This window comes from Streptopelia decaocto (genome assembly GCF_964273445.1).
Source record: "Streptopelia decaocto genome assembly, chromosome: 9".
NCBI classification, from domain to species: domain Eukaryota; kingdom Metazoa; phylum Chordata; class Aves; order Columbiformes; family Columbidae; genus Streptopelia; species Streptopelia decaocto.
Window position 1 is genome coordinate 3,713,987 of NC_138664.1, and position 26,574 is coordinate 3,740,560.

The window sequence follows — 26,574 nt, forward strand, 5'->3', positions numbered from 1 at the left end:
ATGAAGTTTTCAAAGATCAAAAAGAAAGGCTGTTGTGGAGCTGGGAACTGAAAGAAAGTTGTTGAGACTAAGGCCGATGTGTTGAGCACTAATTATTATATCCTGTGAAATTGTATCTGCTTTCTGGTTCACATAGTGGCCCAGTCGATTTCTGTTTCCGAAAAGGTGTTTGCATTCATTTCTCAATGCTAATTGGTGATAAAATAGGAAGATAATCTTCTTTAGAGTAATTTATTTACAATCTTTAGTCAGGAGTCGCTGTTCAGTGCAGCACATCTCTCAGGTGAAGGCACCATAAACTGTCCTCCTTACTGCGCTCTTCTTACGAGAGTGCAGGATAGAGGGAATTCACAGAATCACAGAGTGTCAGGGATTGGAAGGGCCCTGGAAAGCTCATCCAGTGCAATCCCCCCATGGAGCAGGAACACCCAGATGAGGTTACACAGGAAGGTGTCCAGGCGGGTTGGAATGTCTGCACAGAAGGAGACTCCACAACCCCCCTGGGCAGCCTGGGCCAGGCTCTGCCATCCTCACTGGGAAGAAGTTTCTTCTCAAATTTAAGTGGAACCTCTTGTGTTCCAGTTTGTGAACCCATTAGCCCTTATCCTACCATTGGTTGTCACCGAGAAGAGCCTGGCTCCATCCTCCTGATACTCACCCTTTAGATATCTGTAAACATGAATGAGTCCCCCCTCAGTCTCCTCTTGTCCAGCTCCAGAGCCCCAGCTCCCTCAGCCTTTCCTCACACGGGAGATGCTCCACTCCCTTCAGCATCTTTGTTGCCCTGCGCTGGACTCTCTCCAGCAGTTCCCTGTCCTGCTGGAACTGAGGGGCCACAACTGGACACAATATTCCAGGTGTGGTCTCCCCAGGGCAGAGCAGAGGGGCAGGAGAACCTCTCTGACCTACTGACCACCCCCTTCTAACCCACCCCAGGTACCATTGGCTTCCTGGCCACAAGGGCCCAGTGCTGGCTCATGGTCACCCTGCTGGAAATTAGGAAAATAAGGCAAAGGAGTGGGAGCTGGGGCTGCTTTGCAGTCTTTTCTATAGACACGTGAACTTCAGGATCGCATTTCTCCGGGTTTGGCAGCGGAGGTGCCTGATTTGTGTGGTGTGGGTGTCTGCGCGTTAACCTGGGTGCTGGCGGCCCCGGCCCTGCCGCTGCCGTGCGGCCTCGGTCCTCGCCTCTGCGAGGGATCGCGTGTCGGTTCTGGCACAGCACAGCTGCACTGGATCTTGGCAGCTCAGGCTGCCCCTTCCAAGCATTTTTATAAATGGAAGAGGAGTGTGCTGGCCAGTTTCAGGATTCGAGCACTGGTTTTAACTGTGAATTTCCAGAGTGCTTTCTATCTGTTTGTCGGTTTGGTTAAATACACATGTCCATGACAAATTAGCTGCACTTCTCAGGGTTGTGTGGATATAGGAGGTATATAGGCTGCCTTGAGAAAACTTGGAGCTGCATATAAGCTTTTTAACACGTTGCTCAGCATTTGGTACTCCCTACAAATTTCATCTATGAAATGGTGAGAGGTAAGATAGGTGAGACCAAATATTTATCTCCCTTTCAGCAAGAAGGTGCTTTTAGTCAATGTTACCTATTTTTCTTTGTCTTCCCATTCTCAGTCCCATGCTTCTTGTAGGCTGACTGATATGAAGAAAAAGGAAAACCTGGAAAAATGTTTTCATTAGAGTTGGAACCGGAGAGTTTTCAACTGACAGTTTTTAAAAACTTCACTTTTGGAATTTTTGGAAGTGTTTAAGGTTGGGTGTTTTTGTAATAACCATTGCGAAGTTTTATAGGTCAGGTCTCATATTCAGAAACAAACAAACAAAAACCGAAAAGGTGAGACCTAAATCATCCAAGTTTTTTAAAACCTGGTTAGCAAATGCATCTGTGATTGACATTGATGTGAATGGCAAGCAGGAGATCTACATGAATGCCAGTTCAGTTTTTATGGCCAAGATACCAGATTATGGGCACTGCCCCACAGCTGCTTGTCTATGAAGCTGAAGGCTGAGTGCCATTTAAATATTTAACTTGGTTTATTTCATTCCATTAATCCTTTCTCAGACATAATTGAACAGGTGATGAAAAATAAATTGTAAATAGCATAGTTGTCTCTTGTGTTGGAAAGAGTAACACTCAATGGTATTCACATAAATAGTGGGAAATTGATTCATGTGTTTTCCTGTGTTTGAATAGCTTAATGTACCAGTTGTTGTGGTTCATCCTTAAAATAATGGAAATGATAATGTGCTTTTAACATCATAAATAGCAATATATGCTTTAAAAGAATGAGGCCAGCTCGTAAAATCAAAAGGAAAACATAATAAATAAAATTCCAGAAACCTGAGCATGTCTACTACAGCTTTGCCCTCCTTCTGACTGTGGTGTTGATGTTGGCAGGCAGTAGGCTGTGATCGACAACTTGGGAGCAATGCCAAGGAAGACAACTGTGGAGTCTGTGCAGGAGATGGTTCAACGTGCAGGCTTGTGAGGGGACAAGCTAAGGCACATGTCTCACCAGAAAAAAGTAGGTTGCAAATTGATCCTATGATAATTTGTCCTTGACGATGTTTTCTGCTTGTGTATTAACAGAAATACTGCAGAGTATTGACCTTTTCACTACATACTTGTTTGCAGTTTTCCAAAGCTACTTATTGTAAAGTCTGTGCTAGATTAGTCTATTGAAATTCCACGAGGGATACCACACATTAGGGTATAGCTAGGAAAGAATGTGAGATATGTATTTTTTTATAGAGCTACTCAATTCATTCTATCAGGAATAACCATCAAGATGCACAGCTTATTTTAGAGGGTATCCTCATGTTGCTATATATGTGATGCTGCAGCAATGTTTTTAAATCATGGAAATATCATATAGATGGTTTTATGGAAATTGTGGCCTGTGATTGAAAGTGCCTGGTTTTCAACTTAACTTTGCCTTTTTTTTAAAGTATCTAAAGACAGTTCAACTTCAGAGGCAAATTAACTACTTATATGGCACAAAAAGTACAAGGTGAAAGGAAATAATACTTCTCTTTGTTTTTGTTTTGTTTTGTATGTTTGGCTTATATTTTGCCATTCTTTCTCAAAAACAATTGGCATCTTACTGTAACTCTGTAGGTCTCAGTAGTATTGAAAATCGAAGAGAGGAGGGCTATAAGAGCTAGACTCTTTACTGGAGCCTCGAGAGTCTGACCGTGTTGATATCCAGGCAAGGTTTGGTGATAGAGATTGTGTTTTCTACCCTCACCAATGATACTCCCTGCAGTCTCACGATTTATGTCCCACCTGTTTATCATGCGAGATAGTTGCCTCACATCTATTTTTTTTTCTGTTTCTGAACACATAATGTGCATTTCTTGTATAGAGATGGAGCCTCTGAGGTTCATTACCTTCCTGCAGAGCCACAAGACACAAGGGTGATGATCTGGTGCTCTTAAAGTCAATACTCAAAATTCAAATGCAAGCAGGTATTTTTTTAAATGGATGAAGCACCTGCCTTTGACAGCTGCATCTATTTTAAAGCTGTTCAGCCTGCAAAGATTCCACCTGTGCCCTGATTTTGAAAGAGCTGTTGTATATTGAATCATGCTTAATTCTTATTGCAGTACTCGCTGCTTACTGGGTGTAACTGGAAGTGCAATGCATGTTATCCTAAAGATTGCAAGCTTACAGTGTGATCACTTGTATTGATCTACAAGGTTTTGAGTTAGGCTGTCCTACACTGTGCAGATCTGTAATTCAATACATATGTAGAGCAAAAGTAATCTAAACTAAAAAGAGAATATTTTTGTGTACTGTAGCAGGTAGATTATATGAATGAATTACCACTCATGTAAGCAAAACAGTATACATGCTACTAAAATTAAAAAAAATTGATGATTTTCTTGGTATTGTGATAGTGCAGAAATCTTTTTTTTAGGGTCAAGATTATCCTCTGTGTGAATGAAAAGTGGAAATACCACCGTGCTTTCTTTGTGTTAATGTATGAGTGAAGGGAGACACAATATCTTCCAAATAGTAATTTGGAAGCTTGCAGAGCTAGCGTTGAGAAGTGAAATATCGATATGACAGGCATGTAATTAAGAGGGAGCTTGTAAAATTGTGAGCAGGATGTACATTTTATTCTGCAATGAGGCAAATTAAAGAACTGGAAGCAAAGCAAGAGCCAAAGATTTTAATATGACAATAAAAGGAAAAATAAAAGTGCCTAGTTATCTTGGTCCATATTTTAAAAAAAGAAAATTAGGCATTGATAGCAAAAGTTTTCTAATAAAGAGCTCCCTTTGTTTTACTATCTTTTTAAATTAGTTTTTACATAAAATTAGTGCCTTTGATTGGAAAACTAAACAACTCTGAAAGCTTACTGTTTTGCAAATATGAAATGAACTGTCATTTCAAAAGTTCTTTATTTTTTTCCACTGACACTTAATTGCCTTTGAAAGACAAAGTAAGTTAGACTTCTGCCAGCAAGCCAGATTCAAACATTCTGGTAAAATGATTAAAGCTTTGACTAATGATACTCAAACAAAAAGTGTAATAGGTTGTAAAATGTACCATCCCATTGGGAAATGAGATATCACGGGCCTGATGTTACTAGTGGTACATGCATGGAACTCCCATTAACTCCATTGCACTTTGCGCGCATGGAAATATTGTAGGATTGGGCCCTGATGTCTGCTTTCTCCACCGCTCTTGCCAAGAAATGGTAGGAAAATGTTCTGGTTCTGATACCAAGGAAGAAGATGCTGGTTCTGAAATTAACTGGGAGTGGAGTTGAAGGCACAAACTTGTCCTAATCTGGTTTTATTTGATTCTCAAGCTTCCAAGTTTTATGTTTCTTACCTTTTTGGTAAAAGCTCCCTACAAATGTTTCAATGTCAATAGCTTTGTAACTGTTTTAACTTCTTCTTGCCATGTGTTTTATTTGCTATGGTGTTTGTGTAATTTACCATTGGTTGCTTATTATCACGTATTTTTATGTCATCATCCCCAAGAACACTTAACAAAAAGTCTAATTCCACTTTGCCCATTTATCTAAACAGGGGCCTTCTGCAAGGTTCCCTGTTTGCTATCATCAGCTGGCTCAGTTTTGTTACAACCTGCTACTTTGCCTCTTTTTCCATCTTTTAAATCAATATGCATGGAGCTAGCAACCTCCATCATCAAGGTTGCCTGATACTTGACTTTATGTGAATGATTTTTTGCCAAGTATTCAACAGTTGGATCAGAAACTTTCCATGCCAGGTGCTGGATGTTTTGGAGATAATTCAGCCCAAACAACTCAGCATATTCCAAGGACGCAGCAGAGAAAAACATGTTGTTTCCCACTGTCAAAACATTCCTGAAACCTTTTCTTTAATATGTCTTAATACCTTCCATTGTTGGACTTGATCACGGATCAGGGATTTGAAATTTGGCAGGCAATTGTCTTCTGGTCATGGACGAGTCTTTTGCAATATATGTGAATATCAACAGATATTTTACTATAACCCTTCACACAAAAAAGAACCTTTTCCTTCAGGCTCTGTGGAGGCTTCTTGGATGTTAACAGTTGACATTTCTGAAAATTTGTCTTTTTAAGTGTGCTCTAGCTTGTTGCATGTCCTAACGGCAAACACATCGTGTGTGCTGTCTCCTTAGAATAAAATAACATGTTGCTCTTATAGAGCTAAGCTATTAAAAAAGTCTCCTTGAGGCTTCTCTTGCTTTCTGCTTTGCTGCAGTGTAGAATGGGCACCATGAGATGAACTCTGTGATGCCTCCTGCCTCACATTACAGAAGAGATTTCATGGAGAGCTCCTGACTCTCCTGAGCTTCAGACTTACAACTAGTGGTGATGAGATCACATGAGGAGAGAGAAAGATGTGACTAGCTGAAAAGAAAAAAAAAAAAGACATCTTATGTTCATAAAGTGAAGGAAAAACAGATATGAGAAGGTGGGAGGAGGACCTAGGACTGAATGTACAGATATGCTGGATCAAGGGAAAAAAGGAAGGGCAGAAGACAGATTAGATAAGGAGTCTGGGGTGGGAGATGGAATCAGAAACACTCTGAGAGGAAGGGGAAAAATCAACCATATGTAGAGCCAGAAGAGGGAACTGAGGCTGGTTTGGCAGGAAAACTGTGTGTGGGGAGGGACAGAGTGCCTTTCAGTTTGGATAAGGAGTACATTTTTCTGAAGCAAATTTCATCATGGTCCTAACATGCTGCTCATCAGTTCACATCACGGAGTGGTCTTGGAGAGCATAAACTGGATTGTTTTTGCATGAAGCTAAACCAGAAGATGTGCTCCAGAAAAGCACCGAATGTTCCCCAACAGGTAGAGAATATGCAGCCCGGGGGATCAGGCTGGAGTTAGTCCAAATGAAGCACCTGCAATGTGCATAGTGTGAATGCTGCATCTTCAGCACCAACCATTTTTGTCTATAGCTCTGTTTAGTTGATTGTTTTACTTGGAGCTGTTATTAGGTAGTATGAAGCCTCCTTCTTTACCTTCCTGATGTCTTTTGTCTTACTTGGAGAAATACCTGTCTGGTTTAGATGTCTATTAAAATATATGTATTTGGCTTTGCACTGGTTCTTGTCATTAGTTCGGCACATACCGCAGCACCAAATGTTGAGTGGAGGAGGTGAGCCGCTGCAGTAAGACTAAAACTTTTTGAGCTTTTTAGTTCCCTTGTGCTGATAGTTGTTCCTGGACTATTGTTCTTTGTACTTGGAGACCAAACAGGCCTCTGATTAGAACTGGAGGACCAGCAGATAAGTGCTGAGCAAATACATGGAAAGAAATGGTTTTTTATAGGCCTGAAATAAACCCTCTGCACTGCTGTAAGAGGAGAGAGGGGAAAAAATCCCAACTGGCCCATATGTGAAAGAGTAAATGGGTCCACCATGGCCCACATGGAAAAATAAATAAAACCTGCTGAATTGGATTGAGCTCAGGAATGTGGCTCCTTTATTTTGATCCTGGGGATTAGCTCCCAGTCTTACCATAGCAGGGAGTCTGATCTTGCTCTCATTGAAATCCAAAATCTAAATCCACATTAACACTGTAGAAACAGGATCAAACCTTGCCATCTAAAGCAAAAGTAGTCGGGGAGCTTAATAAGCAAGTGCAGTGTGTATGTAGTGTGTGAACACACATTTGCCGAGAGCCCCTGGGTAAGAGCAGAAAGCTCATTTCAAGCAGGTGCTGGAGAAGGGTGACCCACATGCACCCGGGAATCCCTACAGTGGAAGCAGTGTTAGAACACAGAGACAATATCTAACCTGTTTTCCAGTTTTTAAGGTGACCTTTATGACCCTAAAATCAGCTCTTAAAGTCTAGTTTTCTGCACGTTCCAGATTATTTTGAGCTTAGTTGTTTTCAGCTTTGTACAAAGGTCATCAATTAACTTTCAAAGATACATGAATAGTATAAGCGGGGGAAAGATAATTGAAAATTCTAAATATAGATTTCAGGGTAACAATCTCTTATATTTCCATAAGGGTTCAGTGCTTTTAACAGTGTGGATCCTAATGATTCAATGGGAATTGTACAGCATAACAATTTTTAAATGGCTTTACAGGGCCTTTTGTTCCTTTAAGAATAAGAATTATATGTTTCAGCTGAGAAACGGGAGACCTTTGGAATACAGAGTTTTGGAGCCAGACCTGGACAATTGTAACTGCTGTTTTGCAGGGAGTAGAAGCTGTCCTCAGGAGAAGGTGGAGCCCTTAGGTCAGCTCTGACCCATCTTCTTCCAATTCCCCATTTCAGTTCAGAATTCCTAAAATCTCACTTTCGTTTTTTCCTATAACTTACTTCATCTCATGGAAAGACTGCCCTAGGTCATCATTATCTCAGTCAGGTTGCAAGAATCTCCTGCTGTCAGGCTTCTTAACAGGCCTGTGGGGCTGCAGGGGTTGAACATTGCTGTGGTGGTCATCTCTTCTAACGCAAATAAAATACTTGCTGGCAATATTGTCTCTGCCGCAGAGAAACACCAAATTTAGCACCCCCATGAGACTTTTGGACCGTATCAGAGAGTGCTTTGGTGAGGGTGGAATGTCTGCAGTAGTGCTAAAGGAATGTGAAGCATCCTGAAAAGGGATCAGCGAGGCCTGCTGAGGTGAGCAGAGCTCGCTGTAAGGAGATGGAGGGAGCGCAGCAGAACAAGCCTGGTTGTTCTCAAGAGGAGCAGTCAGACACATCTCTGCACATCTGCAAATCTGGGCCTCGTCCCTTCAGCGCGGGGCGCCCTTGGTTCCACTTCAAAACAGCAGTTGTGTGGATTCAGAACTGCTCGTGGTCAGACTCTTGCTGAGGTTTTGTGCTGTAACTGCTGGTTGGTTGTCAAGACGGGCTGACCCAGTTGGGACAGATGGGCCCCTCAAACCTGGTCTCTCTCAGATGCTGGAGAGCACATATGAATTCAGTAGTTATTTCCTTGCTTTAAAGATACACACATCCACTACCTCCTGGCTATCTTTAGCAATTTGTCTGATGAAAAACCAAGATGCAAAAAGATATTAAGTGGTTCAGTAGTTAATGTTTTTTCCAGGGCTCCTTAGCTGTATTATTGTTCTTACTGTAGTATTTTGCACTCTGGTGGAATACCCAAGTATGAAATTAATAAAGATCATATTTTATTACATCCAAAATAAATTGTTATATTTAAATGACCTTCCTAGAAATTGGCGATATAAAAACTGTAACATAAGAAGGTGTTTATTTCAGAAAAAATAATTGCAGTATTTGCTTGAAGTATCCTGAACATTTGGCAGGATTTCATACTTATGCTAAGGAGATGTTAACCAGAAGCTGATAATTTAGCATCTACTATAAAAGGGTCCAGTTTAAAGTGGAAAGAAACATTCTTCAACTATTTTTTAGTTAAAACTAAACTTGGATATTCTTCTTCTATGCATTGTATGAGTAATTCTGGAGCCAACGTGTAACTGACCTTCAACTTGCATTACTTTTTGAATTTGGAAAAATGGGCTTCCTCTACACCAGCCCCTGGATATATGTTAATGCCATCACCGAACAGAGCACCCTCCGTGGGGTGTTCCTGCAATGGGCCCATGTTTGCAGATCCTGCTCCAAAGAAGATTTGCAGTTGGGCTGTGATGGAAATGGGAGACAGCACGTTGGTACTTTGCTCGGACACTTCTCCCATCCTTTTGTGGATAATCTCCGTTGTGTATTGTGCACACCTTGTCCAAGAGCACTGCTCTTGTTGGCATGAAAGTCTCTGGTCTGTTGATTTGACTGTTAACTCAGTTTGCTTGGGCAAATTACAGATTTCCTACATTTGAAATGGAAAGTAATAACTTTCTGCCTTTGTAAAATGCACTGAAGTAAGTGTGTTGTACATTTATATATGAACAGGCCCTTCAGGCAGCCAAAAGCTGTTTTGTATTGACATGTTCTATTCAGGGCTGGTTTGGTTTACAGTTAATTTTAAATTAAGGCTCTTACTGGAAGGAATGATCTTATATGGTAAGTTAGATGCAGACACTCTGTTATAACATACATTATAGCTAATATATACTTGCTCTTAACTGGTCTGTAATTGGTTAAGGTTTAGTGTTAAGTAGATGATTTATTTCCTGTAAGTCCTGCCACTTATTAAAGTTGTGACCTGCAGCAGGAAATGAGGTGTGGGCAAAACGAGACTGAACAGCTGCAGATTTTTGTAAGGGGGAAGTACTACTTAGCAGATTCCTTATGTCAGTTCAGTGATTAGGAAATAAAACTAGGACAGCGGAGTGTAAATATGTTCCTAATACGCTACTGACATTTCAGTTGTTTTTGTTAATAGCAAATAATTTTTCTAATAACAAGAAAGATTTACAAGGCCATTCATAGGCCTTAATAATTGCAAAGCATAGCAAACAGACGTGGTATACTGTACTTAATAAAATAGCATATGATTATTTTTAATAGAAAAATGGTGAAAGCTGTTAAATATTTTCTTAGACACATTTGACAGTTTTCAGTCTAGCTATGTGATGTGCAAATTCCCTGATGCAAGATAACTTCTAATACAGCTCTTTACTTTTCCTAGGGGAAGAAACCGTGATTGCTGTACCACATGGGAGTCGCAGTGTGAGAATTACCCTGAAAGGACCAGCACACCTTGGTACGACTGAGCTGTTTTATGTATTTATTCATAGGCAGAAGAAAAAAACAGAACCTTGTATCTGAACTCATCCAAACTTTGGGAATATGGGTAAGATCATGACCTTGATTCCTCTTCCCATCTTTAATATCCAGCCTGGAGATAGTCCTACAGAACACTGGAAGTCCACTTAGTAGAAAGAAATAGTATACATACTGGTGGTTTCTAAAGTTGTTTAAACCAAGGAATTCTTACGTAAGACATCCAAAATACAGTTCACTCTTAAACTACATGCAAACCATTACGTCAAAATGACATTCAAAGAGTTGTGCGTGGAATCAATAGCTCTTGTATAACCCAGCGCTGGATTTCAGTTGAAGAGCCTGAGACAGTGCAAACAGTCCAGCTGACGTCCCACTTGCTCAGTGTTCAGACAAGAGTAATGTAGGTAAAAATGAGGTAACATAAACAAAATACATAAAATAAACTACACAAGTCCTGTTTCCTTGTAATACCTTTGATCGTTACACATCATCTATGAGAAACAGCTTGCTGTTCCTTTCGACATTTGTTTCCTAGTATTTTATATAAGGCTGATGGTAGTATCTATGGTAATTTCTTTACCCATAGGTCTACTTTATCTAAAGAACTAATCATTCCAACAGTAAGTGGGGCTGCCATACCAGGACATTAAATAAACCATTCGTTTAACATTTTGAGCTATTTTTTAATTAGTAAAAGTAGAAGACTTAGTCTGAATCATAGAAATATGAACTTCTACTGCTCTGAGACGTGTAAATAGAAGACAGAAATGCATTTTATTTGAAAATTGCTCATCTCTTTGCTTGCTTTGAAGAATATATTGCCATCTTCTTTCAAAGAAAAAAAATCTAATAAGACTTCTGCTTTAGAGCATCTCCAGAGTGACAATGACTTCTAGATGTAACACTGATCTCACCACTGTACAAAGATGAACTTAACTTGAAATAAATAATATTCATGTGAAAGTTTTGTAAGGGACATATGAAGGAGTGATCCTGACCAGTTCAGGTCAGGACTCTTGGTCTTTCTTAAGTAGTTCCGCAGAAGGAGGTTGTTGTTTCAGCTTCTTATGAGGAAAAAGTACGAGATTCAGTGGCTCCGGGGGGATTTCTGGAAAGCTCCTGAGGAACACAGCAGCAACTCGGTAACTAAGCACAGAGTGCTCCTGGCTTCCTACTCGGGGTGGTTCCGTAAAAAAGCTGTGGCTTGGCGTTACCTTTGCTAGCTCGTTCTCTAGCTGGACAAGGAGTGTGAAATGTTCCTTTAACCACTTCCCCCAGCACATCTGTTTGCAAATCTGTGAGGATTTAGACATTTTTTACCTAAAATATTTTAAATGGCAGAGGTGAAAAAGTGAGAGCTGTTGTGGGGGAGGAAGCTGGAAATTGCTTCTGGCTTCATAGCCGGATCTTCCGGCACCCATTTTCTAGGGGGATGTGCTTCGGGACAATTTGCTTGTCCGCCTTTCTGCCTGTACATGTGTTTGTGATCTTCGGTCTGCAATTTCATTGACTTCTGTGTGGGTGTGCTGCTCTCATTAAAGGTAAATTTAAAAAATAATCACTTATAATTACAGGTTTCATTTGTCAGAGATGTTCTTCCTGGCTGGTAAGGAGTTGAATTTAACAGGTGGAGCAGGGACTACCTAATGTAGAGTTTTACGCTGCCTCCTGGTGCCACTAAATATTTGCTCTTCAAGTCAAGTCAGCAGCAACAGCAAATGTTTGAAGAGCACCATGGACTGTCTGGCACTTTTCCCTCTATCTTGTGTTCTTTTGTGCTTCATCCTGGGCTTTATGATCTGCTCTTGTTCCAAGGAAACACAGCTGCTGGATTAATAAAAAATGGAAACCTGGTTGGAGATGTAGTACATAACAGATTTGAAACAAATAAATGCCCTGAACCTTGTTTTACAATCAGCAGCTTAGTGGTTTAGGAAAGACTGCATTTCTTTGCAGCTGGTAAGAATAAGTATTTTGTTTGTGTGTATGGACAGTTCAAGACGGGCAACAGATTCATCATAGAACAAGGGCATTACTTTGGGTTTTTTTATGAATAGGTCTCCCTTGTACTTCTGTTTGCTTGTTTTTTGTGAATGACTTGGTGGAAGAGAACCATATATTTAGTATAAAAAATGGTTGTGAATAAAATGTTACATTTTGTTGGGTTTCGTTTTTGAGTTGGACTAAATTACAGCTTTTCTAGCAGTTGTTTCAAGAGCATTAGAATCAAAAGAAAGATTGAAAGTTCCCTGAAATTAATCCTCCAGCAGAAGAAACAGGAAAACCAGAAGCTAATATTTTTACAAGTGGCTAATGCTAGATAACTGAATTCATGAACTTAGGGAGGTTACACTTCACTAAAAGGAACTGCAACTTTTTTTTCCCTTTTTGGTTGGTTTCTTCTCAGCTTGCAGCGATTTGCATTACTTGGCAGCGTTTAGCTGCACATCTATGCTCTGTTTTGGCTTTTGACAGATGCAAAGAGGAAGACAATGTGGCTTGCATTTTTAAAAGAGAGCGTATTTTCTTTCGGGTCTCTGTATTGTTCTATCCACAAATGAATCGCTTTTGGGTAGCAACATGATTTGCTCCTTCTTGCGCTGGGAGTAGGAGTTATTTCCCTGGGAATTCTTCCATGCACCTCTACACAGGGAGGTACCTGCAGCGGGTTCCCCATGCCATACTGCCCTACTCTTGCCTGCCACGAAGAGTATGGGAAGCTTTTGCTGTGGATCTTCCTTCCACAACCTGGTAAAGCATTTCCATGGGGAAAACATTCTTTTTACCAAGGTAAGGGAAGTAACACAGTTATAGGTCTTTGGTACTGGTGATTATCTTTTTAGGCACAGAAACAGGTGAGCACTCAAGAGAATTCCCTGTCCTTATGACTCTGCACATCTGGAGTCCCAAAGACCCCCCAGGGATCTTATCCTGAAGTCAAACTTCCCACCTCTCCAGGATTACAAGACCCTGAAGAATCAATAGATGTTTGGAGAATCCTTTTCTAAACCCGGCCTATAAGCCAGTTGGTGAAACCTCTGTTCCCAGTCACTGTGCTGAAATCAATGAAGTGGTTTTTTTGGGGGGGAAGTGGATTATTGTGGTATGTATATGTTACATACACTAGATGCTTGGTTTCATTCTGTTTTAGAAGCCTGTGATGACAAGCACTAGATATTGCTGGAGCAGGAATATATTGCATCAGAGGTTATCTGTTGTGCTGTGGAACAGCATTTTGTGTCCCTATGTGTGTGACACACATCTGGGAAAATCTGAGCGGCTGTTCTAAGTTTCCCTGACCTGACCTCCAGAGATACAGGCTGTCACTCTATAGCTGGACCTTGCAAATAAACACATGCTTTGGATTCAAATCTAGCGTAGCTCTAACATATACATGTATGTCACCTCTCAGTGAGGTATCATGTTGCTGTTTGCTGAACAATATTCTTGGTTTGTGATATCTTGCTTTGTGACCTTAAACGCTGGTTTCAAAGGAGTCCTGTACTCCTGAGGATCCCACTGGCTTTGTGTGGAGGTGGAAGTTCTGGAGGTTTGCTGATTTGACTCTTATTCAACGAAATAACAGACTAACAGGCACTGTGCATTAATACTTAACTCCTAAGTGGTGTAAGTTTGGGGTCAAGGCTTGCAGAAGCTTAATCCAAGAATGCCGAGTTCTGAATATTTAAAAGGTTGTTTTGTGATGCGATCAGGAAAGAAAACTTCCATAAAAGTGACAAACAAAAATATGTAGCAATCATCTAAATACTTGTTGCTTTTTCTGCAATTTGTTGATAACTATTTCTTCCTAACGGAAACGTGTTGGACAGTGGGGTACTTTGATTTCTCAAGATATATTTTTTCTTTGACAAAGTACATTAAATTCACCACTAAATTCCTACCCTGTGATCAACATTAAAGTCATTTCCTAGAAACATATCCTTCCTTAAACTTCCTTCCAGCCATGTATGTGATCTTTGTTATACCTATAAGCATAGTGGAACCCAATGCTTAGAAACTTGGGACAGTGTTTCATACCTTTTCAAGGAAGTTAATTTCTTCTAGATTTTCTTCACCCTCTGTTGGAGATGCTTCAGAATGCATTTTAAAATGTGTTTTAAAAGGTCTTGAGGAAGAAAACAGTACTGATGGACTGCAGCATTCAGAGTATGTTTTCACTGCAGATAAAAACAGATGCTCTTAACCTAAATTATCTAGCCTGAATTAGGTAACTCTGTTTAAAGTGCCAAAAAAGGCAAAGTAGCTGGAAAAAGAGGGTATTAATAGCTCATCAGAAGGTTCCTCTTAGCTAAAAGCTCATCTGAGACTCATGCCTTTCTCATGCAGTGCCCTGATAGATTGTAACCAGACCAGTGTATTTCAAGAATATCTTCCTTTAGCTTTGTCCACTTGTAGTTCGGTCAGTTTTCTGGAAGTGCCTCAATCCCAAAATGCTTAATCTGTCTTCTGGAGGTTGTGGGCTCTCAGTTTAATCAGTTTCCAAAGAATGCAGAACAGCTCAAAGAGGGTTTTCATCACCACCTGTTCTGAGAAAGGGACGTCCCTGCGGCAGCGCTGCACCCACCCGCCTCCTGGCCGCGCTTTTTGCTCACATGAGAAATATTAGAAGTTGAGTCAATGACCTCTGGAATGGGTAGAGTGATACAGGTATCGAGGTGAGTGTTTGGTGAATTTGACAAGATTCAGGCTTCTCTGGAGACTGGTTACTGGAATTGCTGGGCTTTTGAGTTGCATGGAAGTATGAATCATTTTCCTGTGTATCGATTCTATATGTTTTTTTTGAGTTTCTGTCCACTTGTCCTGCTGAATTTACTGCTTTATAACTATATAGAGCACTCGGTGTAGGGAAAACTGTCTCATAAGTGCTTCTGCTATGAGACAACAGTGTGTTCAGGCAGGTATTCCTGTGCTGACATGTCATGCGATCATGTATCAGCCTATAATCTGAAGCAGCTAATATTCTCACAGATCTTCTGTGTGGTTTTTTTTTTTTAATGCACGCAATGCTGCTACTTGCAAAGCAAAGTTGTAAACATTACTTTGACTTCCTTGAAAAAATATCCTGTTTAAGTTGATTAATTGCATGTTTCTTCTCTAGTTATAGAGTCAAAGACGCTGCAAGGAGACAAGGGAGAGCACAGTTTCAATGGTCCTGGAACGTTTGTCATAGAAAATACAACTGTTGAATTTCAGAAGAATACAGACAGGGAAATCATAAAGATCCAGGGACCTCTTGGAGCAGATTTCATTATCAAGGTGGGATGTGTGTATTTACAAAACTACTAAGATATTGCAAGTATATGCAACAGAGTAGGTGGCTGTCCGTCAGGTTGTAGCAATACAACAAAATCTTATCTAGCAAATAAAGAATCCTAATCAAAGTCCAGAGATAACTTATACTAAGTATATCCAAACAAAATCAAATATCACAAGGTTAATTCTTTCCTGTGGTGGAAAGTATCACAGGATCTTTAATGGTAAAAATGGCCAGGATTTTTGTTTTAAATGTTACAGAAAAATAACAGCATGGTCCTGCGCAGTGGATGGCTGTTAATCCAACTGAAGGCTGCCACCTACTGAATCGGAGCACAGAGCTCTGGAATTTCCTTAGACCTTGCTAATCCAGCTAGTGACCACTTCTAAGTTTCTGTTCTACTCAGATCACATACTGATGGTTTGCATCATACATGCAGATATTTATATGCAAAAACATATCAATATTTTACTGCCGAAGGAAGGTAGTCATGCAGTTTTCCATTGGAAATGGCAGGTGTTTCATTGTTATACCACATGGCTTTATCTGTCATATTGCAGAAACAGACTTTCAGTAGTGTTTATTTTGCGCGTCCAATATCACACGTGCCATTAGACTTGCCTGAATATCAACCAGTGTGGTTAGCTCAATTCTTGACTTCCCTCTTCAGAAAGTTTTAAAAATTTTGCTAATAATGAGATGAGGCACGATACAGTTAGGAAATTTGCTAATGAATGATTGATAATCAAATAGCCACATTAGTACCTTGATTAATTTGGAAAACAAAGGAGTACACAACTTTTATTATTATTGGAAATTTAACCTCTAGAAAGTCTACAGTAACAACTAAATTATTTGCCTGTTGTCATATGACTCTTTGAACTGTTATTATATACGAAATAAGTTTTGAAATGACATGAATACTGGCGTAGAGTATACACATGTGTTGTAATGGAAATTTCTTCAGACCAGGTATTCTGGATCAAAAGAGAGTGTGGTTCAGTTCTTTTTCTATCAACCCATCAGTCATCAATGGAGACAGACAGAGTTCTTCCCCTGCACGGTGACGTGTGGAGGAGGTAAGTAAAGGCAATTCCTCAGGAGCATTTACAGCTGCAGGTTCAAAGTATCTGATTTACAATCTTCGTTCTACATTTTTATTGACTAAATTTTTGTGTTTCTTTGCACACTGGTGGTTCTTAAACAAATGACAGCGTAGCAGGTAAGCTGGTTGCTTTAGTATAAGCATAGGGATATAGAATTTAAAGAACAGCTTCTATCAATACCTATGGCTGTCTGATTGTAGACACTTAGTCCTGATGGAAGTTAGAGCAGCAGGTACTGTGCTGTAGTGTGTACTCCTGGTTTAAACATTACAGCTTATACAATGGTTAGATGAAGTGCAGCTCAGCTCTGTTACTGCTCATCCAGCCCAGCCCACTGCTTGTCATGTCTGGTCTGCAAAAACTGTGGCTTTGTGGCAGGAGGAATGTTTGACATTGTGGATCACTATTTCGGTTCAACCAGCGTTACCCAGGTCACCTGAGAATCAGACTGGGATACTGGTGTAGCGATTTTCTTGGAGAGTAAAAATATGGGTTATGTGGTTACTTGGGACATGAGAAAAAAAAGTTAAAGATGTTTAAAGCACAAGCAGAGTCTGGGGATCTTTTGATGAACCATCCAGTTTGGCACTTGCACCTCACTTTAATCTGAAATGCAGACAATATATGTGTATAATATGTAGTCCCACAGGAAACTACTGTATCTTATAAGATACTTGGCCTCATGAAGTGTGATTCTTTACTGGAACTGTGAGTGGCAACACGTATCCTCCGATGGTTCCATTGTACTGCATTTATGAATTTTTGCCTAACCTATCTGACGAGGGAAGAAGTGTAAAGCTTCGCAGTTATTTTTGAGGACTGCATGTAAACCCTGGGTAACTCAGGGGACACATTTACCTTCAAAGTTACTGCCTCAAATCCAGCCTTATTCCGACTCACGTTATGGTTTGACGACTACAACTACACATCAATCTCTTTGAAATTAGACAGTGTTTTCAATGCTGTACTTTGTACTTGCATGTTTTTAACATGAAACTGGTACCTTTCTCAACAGGACTTGACATTCTTGATGGCAGTCCTGAGAGAGGCCAGGAACTGAAGCAGCACAGAAACAAAGCTATTGCTTTACCCGTGAAAAGCAGTAGTGTTAGGAAGGGCATATTGTAGTACTGAAGCACGCAGAGGAGCTGTATTGCAGCTGCCTGGCTTTAACCTGTTATCTTAAAGTGGATTTAGTATCCAGATTGTCTGTTTGGCATCTTTTACTGGCAGTAAAAGTTCCTCATAACTGAGATATGGAATCAGTGCACCACCATTACGCGCTTGGATGCTGCTTCTACAGTTAATTCTGTAATCTGGATGTGTGGGAAGGGGGAGTGTGGCGGGCACCTCGGAAAGCACAGTCGGGCATGAATGAGCAAGAATGTTCACAATTGTGTTTATCTTGTTTGCAAGTGGCACATCTTCTGGGTCCTTTCAGTACTTACAAGAAGTGGAACACACATGCTTGGAGTACTGGAACTGCTTAGTTCTTCTTTACGGTTATCACTCTCATGCATGATGATGCTTTGAATCAGCCAAGAGACACACAAGCGAAGCCATTGATATATGATACTTAGCATTTTCGGTAGACACTGGAACTTGTGCTGCTAGTTTATTGACTCTATTTAGATTTTAATTCTTGTGGTTTCAAATTTTTCTCTTTGTGCATACCAGAACATCCTCCTCCTCTCCTCATTTTAAGTCCAGCTCGGCTCTTTTGAATGAGTCTTTTTTTCTTAGCCAAGAAACCAACCTAGTGGTTTATAAAACTCAGATCCCTTCATGTAACCAGTCTCAACATCAGTTTCTTTTTTTTTTTTCTTTCCCTCCAAATAGTTACTTCAAATTTTCTTTTGTTGGCTCTTCAACTGGGAAACTATTTCTTGGTTTTCCACAATTTAACTTCGCAATGTTTTTGGATCTCATCTTCAATTCCTCTGGCTTTCTGTTTTAAGTATTTATTTTTTTTTAGCATGCATGACTGTGTAATATAGCTCTCTAACATAAATGGTAACTCCTTCTGGAGGGAGGGCAGTTATCAAGTGTGGAACATGTAGTAGAACCATATGACCTGGTAGGTTTGCCTCTGTGACAGGTGAGCTGCTCCAGCATCACATGACAATATGTATACTTTTACCCTTACACTTGGAATATTATGAGAATAATGTGCCAGAGTCTTATCTAGTGCTAACATGGGTTAACATAGTTGTTATGCTGAATTGCTCTAGATGAAAATCTGGTCCTGCATGTTCCTGTGCAGTGTTTCCTTGTTTAAAAGCAAATCAAACAAGAGTAACACAGGAAATTAATTTGATGGGCAGCACATTATCTGGGAGGAGGAGGTGGTGTTTGGAACAAAGCTGCTTTTATTTATCTCCATTACCCAAATTTAACTTTGCTTCTGCATTAGGTTATCAGCTTAATTCAGCTGAATGCATGGATATTCGTCTGAAGCGTGTTGTTCCAGACCACTATTGTCATTACTATCCAGAAAACAAGAAGCCAAAGCCCAAGCTGAAGGAATGCAACATGGATCCCTGCCCCTCTAGGTTTGTATGACAGATGAATTTAAATGTGTGGTATAATCAGTTACTAAGGAACAAGCAATTGTATTTACTTCATTTCAATTCTTTCCATCTTGAGGGTTACCTAATCTTAGTTGATCATTGCAGTTGCTAAAGGCTGATGCCTGGCACCACTGCCAGTAGATTTGTGGCACTCCAGTGTTGTAGAATAGGAGACTTCGCTTTATACAGAGATATTGTAAATATCAATTATTCCGTTCACGGGCTAATTCTACATTCATCTTTTGCTGAGTGGTACAGCACTAGTACAGGCATTTTGTGAGGTTGAGTGCGGAGGGCAGAATGTTTGCCTGCTTTTGGATTTATTGATGCTGCCATTGAGGATCCCTCATTAGACAGACGGTAGCTCCAGTTCTCAGTCAGTGTACCAGCTTTGCACATGGTTTAACTTGGTTTATTCATCTGCCTACTGTAAAAGTTTTGTTCTTCATTTGTACTGTGGAGTTGACACTTCATAATTGAAGTTTAGTTTTTGTAAAATCAAAGTAAATATACTTGTGGTACAAATACTACAGAATATTATTGCCAAATTATAAAGACTATAGTATTCATAAATTGTATTGGATTGCACTACAGTATTTCAAACTAACTTTTGGATTGTCTGGTGAGGTTTCCTGGCTGTGCTAAAGAATCTTAAAATAACATCACAGTATCAAGTCCCAGAACCTCACATGAACATGCCAGCTGGCCGAGCTAGAGTTATATGCAAGAAGAAAAGGAAACACTCTCAATGGATTTCATTTCCTATAGCTAAACTGTCCATTTCCTTTCATTCCTGTTGAACATAATTGTTGATAGTGACCTCTAACAGTTATAGATGTGCTGACTTTCAAGTTTTTTTTTTCTGGAGAGTTGATCGCTATATGGAGTGGTAAGACTTCAGTAACGTTGAATGGCAATGGGTGCCAAATGTTGCAAAGCTGGAATGAGAAAGTTAGGGAAAGAAAGGGTGTAATTAGCTTTTTCCTTGCAAATTTAGCTTATACAGACAGAAAAAGGGAACTACTACTGGATAGAATAGTGTATTTCTTAGTATTGGAAGGAGGGCTTTATGCCTGCTCTGTGCCGGGCAGTTCAAACAAGCAGCTCTAGGAGGGTCTCAAGCACAATTCAGGATCTGTGTAGGATTCATCCTGTCACGCATTTATTTCACTGCCACTCATGTTCCTCAGTGATCTTTTGTTACAGATACAAGTATGTAACTATTTTCTTTTTAATAATGTAGCACAGACCTAAAAGATCACTGTTAATAAAATTCTTTGCCAAAGGCTTGCTCATTTAATTTTCTTTTTTTTTTTTTTTTGACTGTATGAAGTGGAGGAACTGTATGGTGAATAGATTGCTATTCCTGCAGAAGTGGTAGGATTATACAAGTTATTGTTTGCCACAAGGGTAATGTGTAATGAATGTAGGATTCCCTCATTTCGTGTTGGGAGTTGCTTACTTTAAGTATGATCACATAAAAGTATGTACTTGAGGTACAGTCTTGAGTATGAGAAATAATGATGCAATATTTATCTTGTTGACAGTGATGGATTTAAAGAAATCATGCCCTATGATCACTTCCAGCCACTTCCTCGGTATGTATAATCTATATAGCGTATGTGTCAGCATCAGCATGATTTTCACTGCAAGCATACTACTTGAGTACTAAGATCATGGAACAAGTTCTGATTTTTTTTGCTGTATAGGAGAGCAAGTTTATAACAATCCTGTACACATTTTGGAAGCTTGTGATCTATTTCAGTGTGCTCTGGGTGATCAGCTTAACAGTAAGAGGTTAATAGGCTATTACTGATCATATCAATGTGGAAGACTTCAGCATAGAGACTTGTCCCCCTGAGCCTTCTCCTGCTGTGGTGCTGAGAAAAGCGTCTCCTTTAAAATACACATATTTCTTTTTTGAAAGGTTTTTATTTTGAAGATAGAAGCAATTAATATATTATTTTATAGAACAGGTCTCACTATGGTACAGGATTCTAGAGATTATTTTTCCCTTGAGAGGTCTCATTCTTTTGCTTTTCTTCAGAACTACACTCTATGTATTGACGTCAAGACTGACATGTCACTTTACAGATACTGCCTTGTCTGAATATCTATTGCTTAAAATCATCAGAGCACAGCTTATTTTATGTTATTTTACCTTAATTAATCACAAGAATGTAAAACTTCTCTGGAAGGTTTAGATATTTTGTAAAGAATATTGGGACTAAAAAGCATTGGGCCGGGTTATGTTAATGTAAAGGATTATAGTTGGCGGAGTTAGATACATATTTATCTGAGTTGAACCTCTGCTTTATTATGTCATGAAATGAATGATGTGTATTATTCTAAAGAAGTAAAGATATTAAGTAATAAGAATGAAATCATAGTCCTGCGCAGTTCAGTGGAGCTACTGATTACAGCTGATATAAATGTCATAGTTTATTTCTGTAGCAATTACATTTATTGTGGATCTGCTATCCTGTGATATACTTTGGCTTTCATACATAGGTTGAGATTTTTTTTTTTTCTCTACAGCTTTATCCTGTAAAGTTCCATAATTATATTCTGTGTTTCTCTGCTTCCACTTCTTCTGCCAATTCCTTTGTACTTCAGATCTCTTCTGGAACTCAGCACAATTTATTTACATGAGTATTTAATCTTCTGAACTGCTCAGGGCTTGGACACCAGTTGGAAGAGAAATTTAATCCCTCTTTCTGTGCTTTACTGTGCTCAGCACGTTTGCACGACACTGTGGTGAGATAGATTATGTCTGCGATAAAGCTGTGGGCAGGTTCTCTAATTTCAAACCCTGAGATCTGCAGACAGAGGCCCACCTCGCTTCAACACCTCCCTGTGTCCTGTCAGGAGGTATCATGGTCTTCCTGCGTGATGCTCAGGAGTAAGAACTGTAAGACAGTTCATGGCCAAGCTGGGCTCAGAGCTGGTGCCAGCAGGAAGGAAAGAGGCTGTGTTTCACTGGGATGCTGCATGAAGTAACAAAACAGAGGTGTAAAAACACCTTTTCTTGCTGGAATTTCTGGGAGAAAACCAGCAACTGAAACAGCCAGTTTGTGTACCTGTGTCATGAGGTGCATCTGGTCCAGCGTGGATGCAAGTCTTGCTTCAGTGCAGCAGGGTGTATTTTCCATCTGCTGTTGCCTGTCAAGTAACTGCAACACGTTTGTCTGCACCAGTTCTGCTGGGGCTTCTTCACCTTTTCTTTGTGCTTTTCTTTCCTCACCTGTTTCTTGTGTGTTAACCCAAGACTGTTCTTGCAAAGCAGGCAGAAGAACAAAGTGCTGTAGATACGTTTAAGCAAAGGCGTATGGGCTCCTTCACCTTGAGCAGCAGTCACACATCACACCCACATGAGACGAGGGCCATGTGGAGGGCTCCTTTGCAGTCTTGTGGCCTTTACCACCACTTTCCCACTCGCACGGGGAAGTTGTGGGAAAGTCGTGGTGCACACCGCAAGATCTTGAAAGAGTTCTCCTGCGGCCAGAGTTGTAAATGCCCCACTGAAATATTTTTACAGATGGAGAATTCTTTTGAAATAAATAGAAAAATTTCCCAGGATGAAAATTTTCTTTTAAAGCTTTTGGAATGCCTCCATTTATTTCAGACTTGTTGGACTGTTGAGGATCCCTTGACAGCTGTGGGTTCTGGAAAGTATCTCCTTGACTGCTTGCCCAGGACCCCCCTTTTCCCCAGTAGCCATGGACCTCACTCCATCTTGAAAATGCTTATGGGAGTATGGGATCTGGAGTGTGTTCGAAACTGATGAGATAAAGAAAAACAACTATAAAACTTTATGCTATAAACACTTGTGAGGCTAGTATTACATACAGCACAGTGAACCTTATATATATAAATCCATGAGCTGCTAATTCATTGAACAGTTAATTGCTCTTTAGTTCCTGACTTTTTTTAAAGCAAATATGTTAATGCTAGCCATTCATTTAAGTCAAAGAAAAGCGTAACTGTTGTTCTTCAAATGTATTTTATACTTGTGATATGATATCAGTATCTGGGCATACAGCTTTGCTCTGAATGCTTTTGGGTATGTACTCTATGGTTAATGTTCCATGGCTTGCCGTATGTTTCATACTCATTCTTCTGTTGAGCTTAAGCATGATGAATATGTTTTTGTAGGCAATTTAATGAATTGCTTAAAATAGGAAGTGCCCTTGATTTACCTGCTGTATCATAGAAAGTGGGGAGTAATTATTTAAATTTACCTTCAATTTATAGGCTTTTGCTTCATCTTACTGAGATTGACTTCTTTTGTGATGGCTAAATTACTCTTGATGAATTGATGTTGGTGAGATTATTGTAGTACTTGCTGAGTCCATTGTTTATAATAGATATAATTTCATTGATGATGCTTTCTGAGCTCTTGCAGTTGCAATAGGAATAAGCTTTAAACTAACAAGACATTGATGAACCATAGAATGCGCTGCTGAACTCAATTGTTTCCCAGGACTTAGTTTGATTTGGGTGGTAGAAAGAAAGCAAAAGGTAGCAGGTAAAGGGTCAGGAAAAATAGCATGAGAGTCAGTGGAGCCTACAGACAAAAGTTATGATAGAAGCTTGTTCTCTCTGAACATGACAGGAAGACATTGTTAAGTCAGTTTTTGTTGAGAAGTGATCGCTTGCATGTACATTCATGCTAAGACCTAGTGAGACATGAAATAAATTTTGTAACCTCAAAACCTCCAGGTAATTGTCACTTCAGATGATGCAACAACTTCCGTCTGTATTGTAGTTGGGTCCAAGATCATGGATAGATGGCCATTTTGAAGACATTCCCTCCCAACAGGTTGTTCATCATCCCTCTGGGTGCTACTGCCCCCAGCTCTGCTGGTTGCCAGGGTTGTGCGTGTTTTCCTCCACCTGGGCATCCCCTGCTTTGGGGTTTTAGGTTAGCCAGAGCAGCTGGACTGGATAAGGAGCCGCCTTTTGCTTGAAGCAAGTTGGAAAGTGCAAATACAAACTAATTCAACAGCATTTTAATAAGGGTGGAAAACCCTCGCAGAACTGCAGCGATGACCAGCCAAATGGTACCTGTCACAATTTAATTTGTTCACGGTCCTTATGGATGAAGAGAGTCTGAAATGAAACGAAATGGCTGGGTTTACCCAAAACAAGTATTAGAGCTCCCATAAAAATTCTTTCATGAACAGTTTGTTTTTTAAGGGTAATCTGCATGATGTGGGCAGTGACAAGCAACTGTGGGTACTAACCCCTCAGTCAGCACAACCAGAGCTGTCTTTGTCTTTGGACTTCACGTAATCTCAAGTACATGTGCTCCCTGGTCTCTGACAGTGGTAGTAAGAGTATATGTAACCATATAAATTAACTGTAAAAAAATATTCTATTTAGGTGATTTAGACTGTTTGCAAGTAAAATCACTCCAGTAACTGAACTCAGTATATTAGGGTCTTTAAGTCATGTATAAGAATAAGATTTTTCTGGTATTTGGGGAAATGTTTTTAAATTTATAGTTCTATTTTTCATTTTATGCATTAAATTAAGCCTGGAATATTGCAAGATAGCTCTGTAATTCAATGTATTTATATTCAGTGCGTGGTAAGAATCCACTGACCAAACTGTCGGTGGGTTTTAATGATGCTAAGGTTGGATACGGCATTTTAGAGTTTTAACAGAATTTAGCGGAATAAAAAATCGCCTTATTTTTAATATATGTGAGTTCTTTTTCCAGGTGGGAAAATAACCCTTGGACTGCATGTTCAGTATCCTGTGGAGGTGGCATTCAGAGGAGAAGTTTTGTGTGTGTAGAGGAGACAATTCATGGAGAGATACTGCAAGTGGAAGAGTGGAAATGCATGTACGCCCCTAAGCCCAAAGTCATTCAAACCTGCAATCTCTTTGATTGTCCTAAATGGGTGGCAATGGAATGGTCTCAAGTAAGTTTGAAAAGTAGTTTGGAGCTTTATTCCTGTTTTCTAAAGAAAACCTCTAGTCTTGTGTTATTTCTGAGCACAGGGCTGTTAAAAAAAATAAACCCCTGCAGGCGTAGTTCATAGTACTTACTAGCAGAAGTTCACGCAAAATAATTTGGCCTGATAATCAAAATGTTAACATGTCTTTGTGGAGAAAAATGCATATAGAATTATTTATGCCTGTTGAATTCCTCCTTTACATGGTGGAGAAATTAGAGCCAGAGGTCAGGCCCCTTTGCAATTAGGTCGTTTGTCTCTCAGTTCTTGAAAAATGTAATATTCCCCTGCATATAACAGCTAAAGGCGTGTCTGTCTAGGGGCTGACATGTCTGCAAGTCTGATTTTTCCAGCATTCTTACCTTTCATTATAGTAACAAGAACACGAAGCCAACTTATCTTGGCTGTGGTTATCTGATACAGTCAGATGGCTCAGCACTTCTATCATTCCTTAGTTCATCCAAATGACATCACTGATATACAGTAAAGAAACTGTTCTCGCAGCACGTCTGACCCAGCTGTAACTGCAAATGACCACTGAGAGCACATTCTCAGTACACAGCCACCTCTGTTTCAGACTGTTGCCAATCAGATAAGCTTAACAGAACCCCGAGAAATCACTTCTTTTCCCAAAACTTAGACATTTTTTCCAGCATCAACCTTTTCTTCATTCACCTAGCAATGCAGGGAAAAATTCATACGTCTCTGATACCTGACTGATTGTGGAAAAAGTTCGGTGAACAAATCATCGGTACTTCTAACCTGCTTTTTTAACAGTATTTGTAAATATAATAAAAAGGAAAGAGCGTGAGGGGGTTGCTTTGTGTCCTGCAGTGCACGGTGACCTGTGGCCGAGGCCTGCGCTACCGAGTGGTGCTGTGTATCGACCACCGCGGGCAGCACGTCGGTGGCTGTAATCCACAACTCAAACTGCACATAAAAGAAGAGTGCATCGTGCCAATACCATGTTACAAGCCAAAAGGTAACTGGAATTTTGTCTGGGTCTGTTACTATTTTACATTTTTGTTAAGAGAATTAAGAGCCCCTGGTAACCTTTTTCAGAAATGCCAGAAGCTGGAATTTACTAGGACTTATTTCAGTCTTGGCAGAACCAAGCATTTTAATTATTGGTGCTAGGAAATGTGCCCTGCTGGTATTTTTTTGCTGATAATGTGGCCAGACTGTCATGAGGTGAACGTACTAACTAAATCTATACAGCCTTGTCAAATTGAGAAAACCAGAATTAATGAGTTCAACATGTGGAGGATAAGTTGTTCAATAATACTTGAAATGGGAATGATAGACCATTTATATCACCTGGGATCTTGTTCATTTGCATCTCATTAAATGTCTCAGCATTCTCAGTGGGCCTCGTCAGTTCATGAAGTTATAATTAAACTGGTTTCTGTGCCTGTCCTCCAATTCTGCACATTTACATCATTGTTACGGGCCTTTTAAATTGACAAATGTTCTCTGAAAGAATAGCTGAGGTTTAAA

General features: G+C 39.9%; 1 protein-coding gene across 3 annotated transcripts in view; it reads left to right on the forward strand.

Annotated features, from left to right (window-relative positions):
• ADAMTSL3 (ADAMTS like 3) overlaps window positions 1-26,574 on the forward strand; it is a 176,489-nt gene that overhangs the window by 100,267 nt on the left and 49,648 nt on the right. For all 3 annotated transcript variants that reach the window (XM_082060787.1, XM_082060789.1, XM_082060788.1), the window contains exons 7-14: window positions 2,411-2,537; window positions 10,066-10,140; window positions 15,283-15,440; window positions 16,406-16,517; window positions 18,958-19,096; window positions 20,662-20,712; window positions 24,840-25,044; window positions 25,912-26,059. In XM_082060787.1, coding sequence (XP_081916913.1) covers window positions 2,411-2,537; window positions 10,066-10,140; window positions 15,283-15,440; window positions 16,406-16,517; window positions 18,958-19,096; window positions 20,662-20,712; window positions 24,840-25,044; window positions 25,912-26,059 — 1,015 coding nt within the window. The remainder of the gene's footprint in view (window positions 1-2,410; window positions 2,538-10,065; window positions 10,141-15,282; window positions 15,441-16,405; window positions 16,518-18,957; window positions 19,097-20,661; window positions 20,713-24,839; window positions 25,045-25,911; window positions 26,060-26,574) is intronic.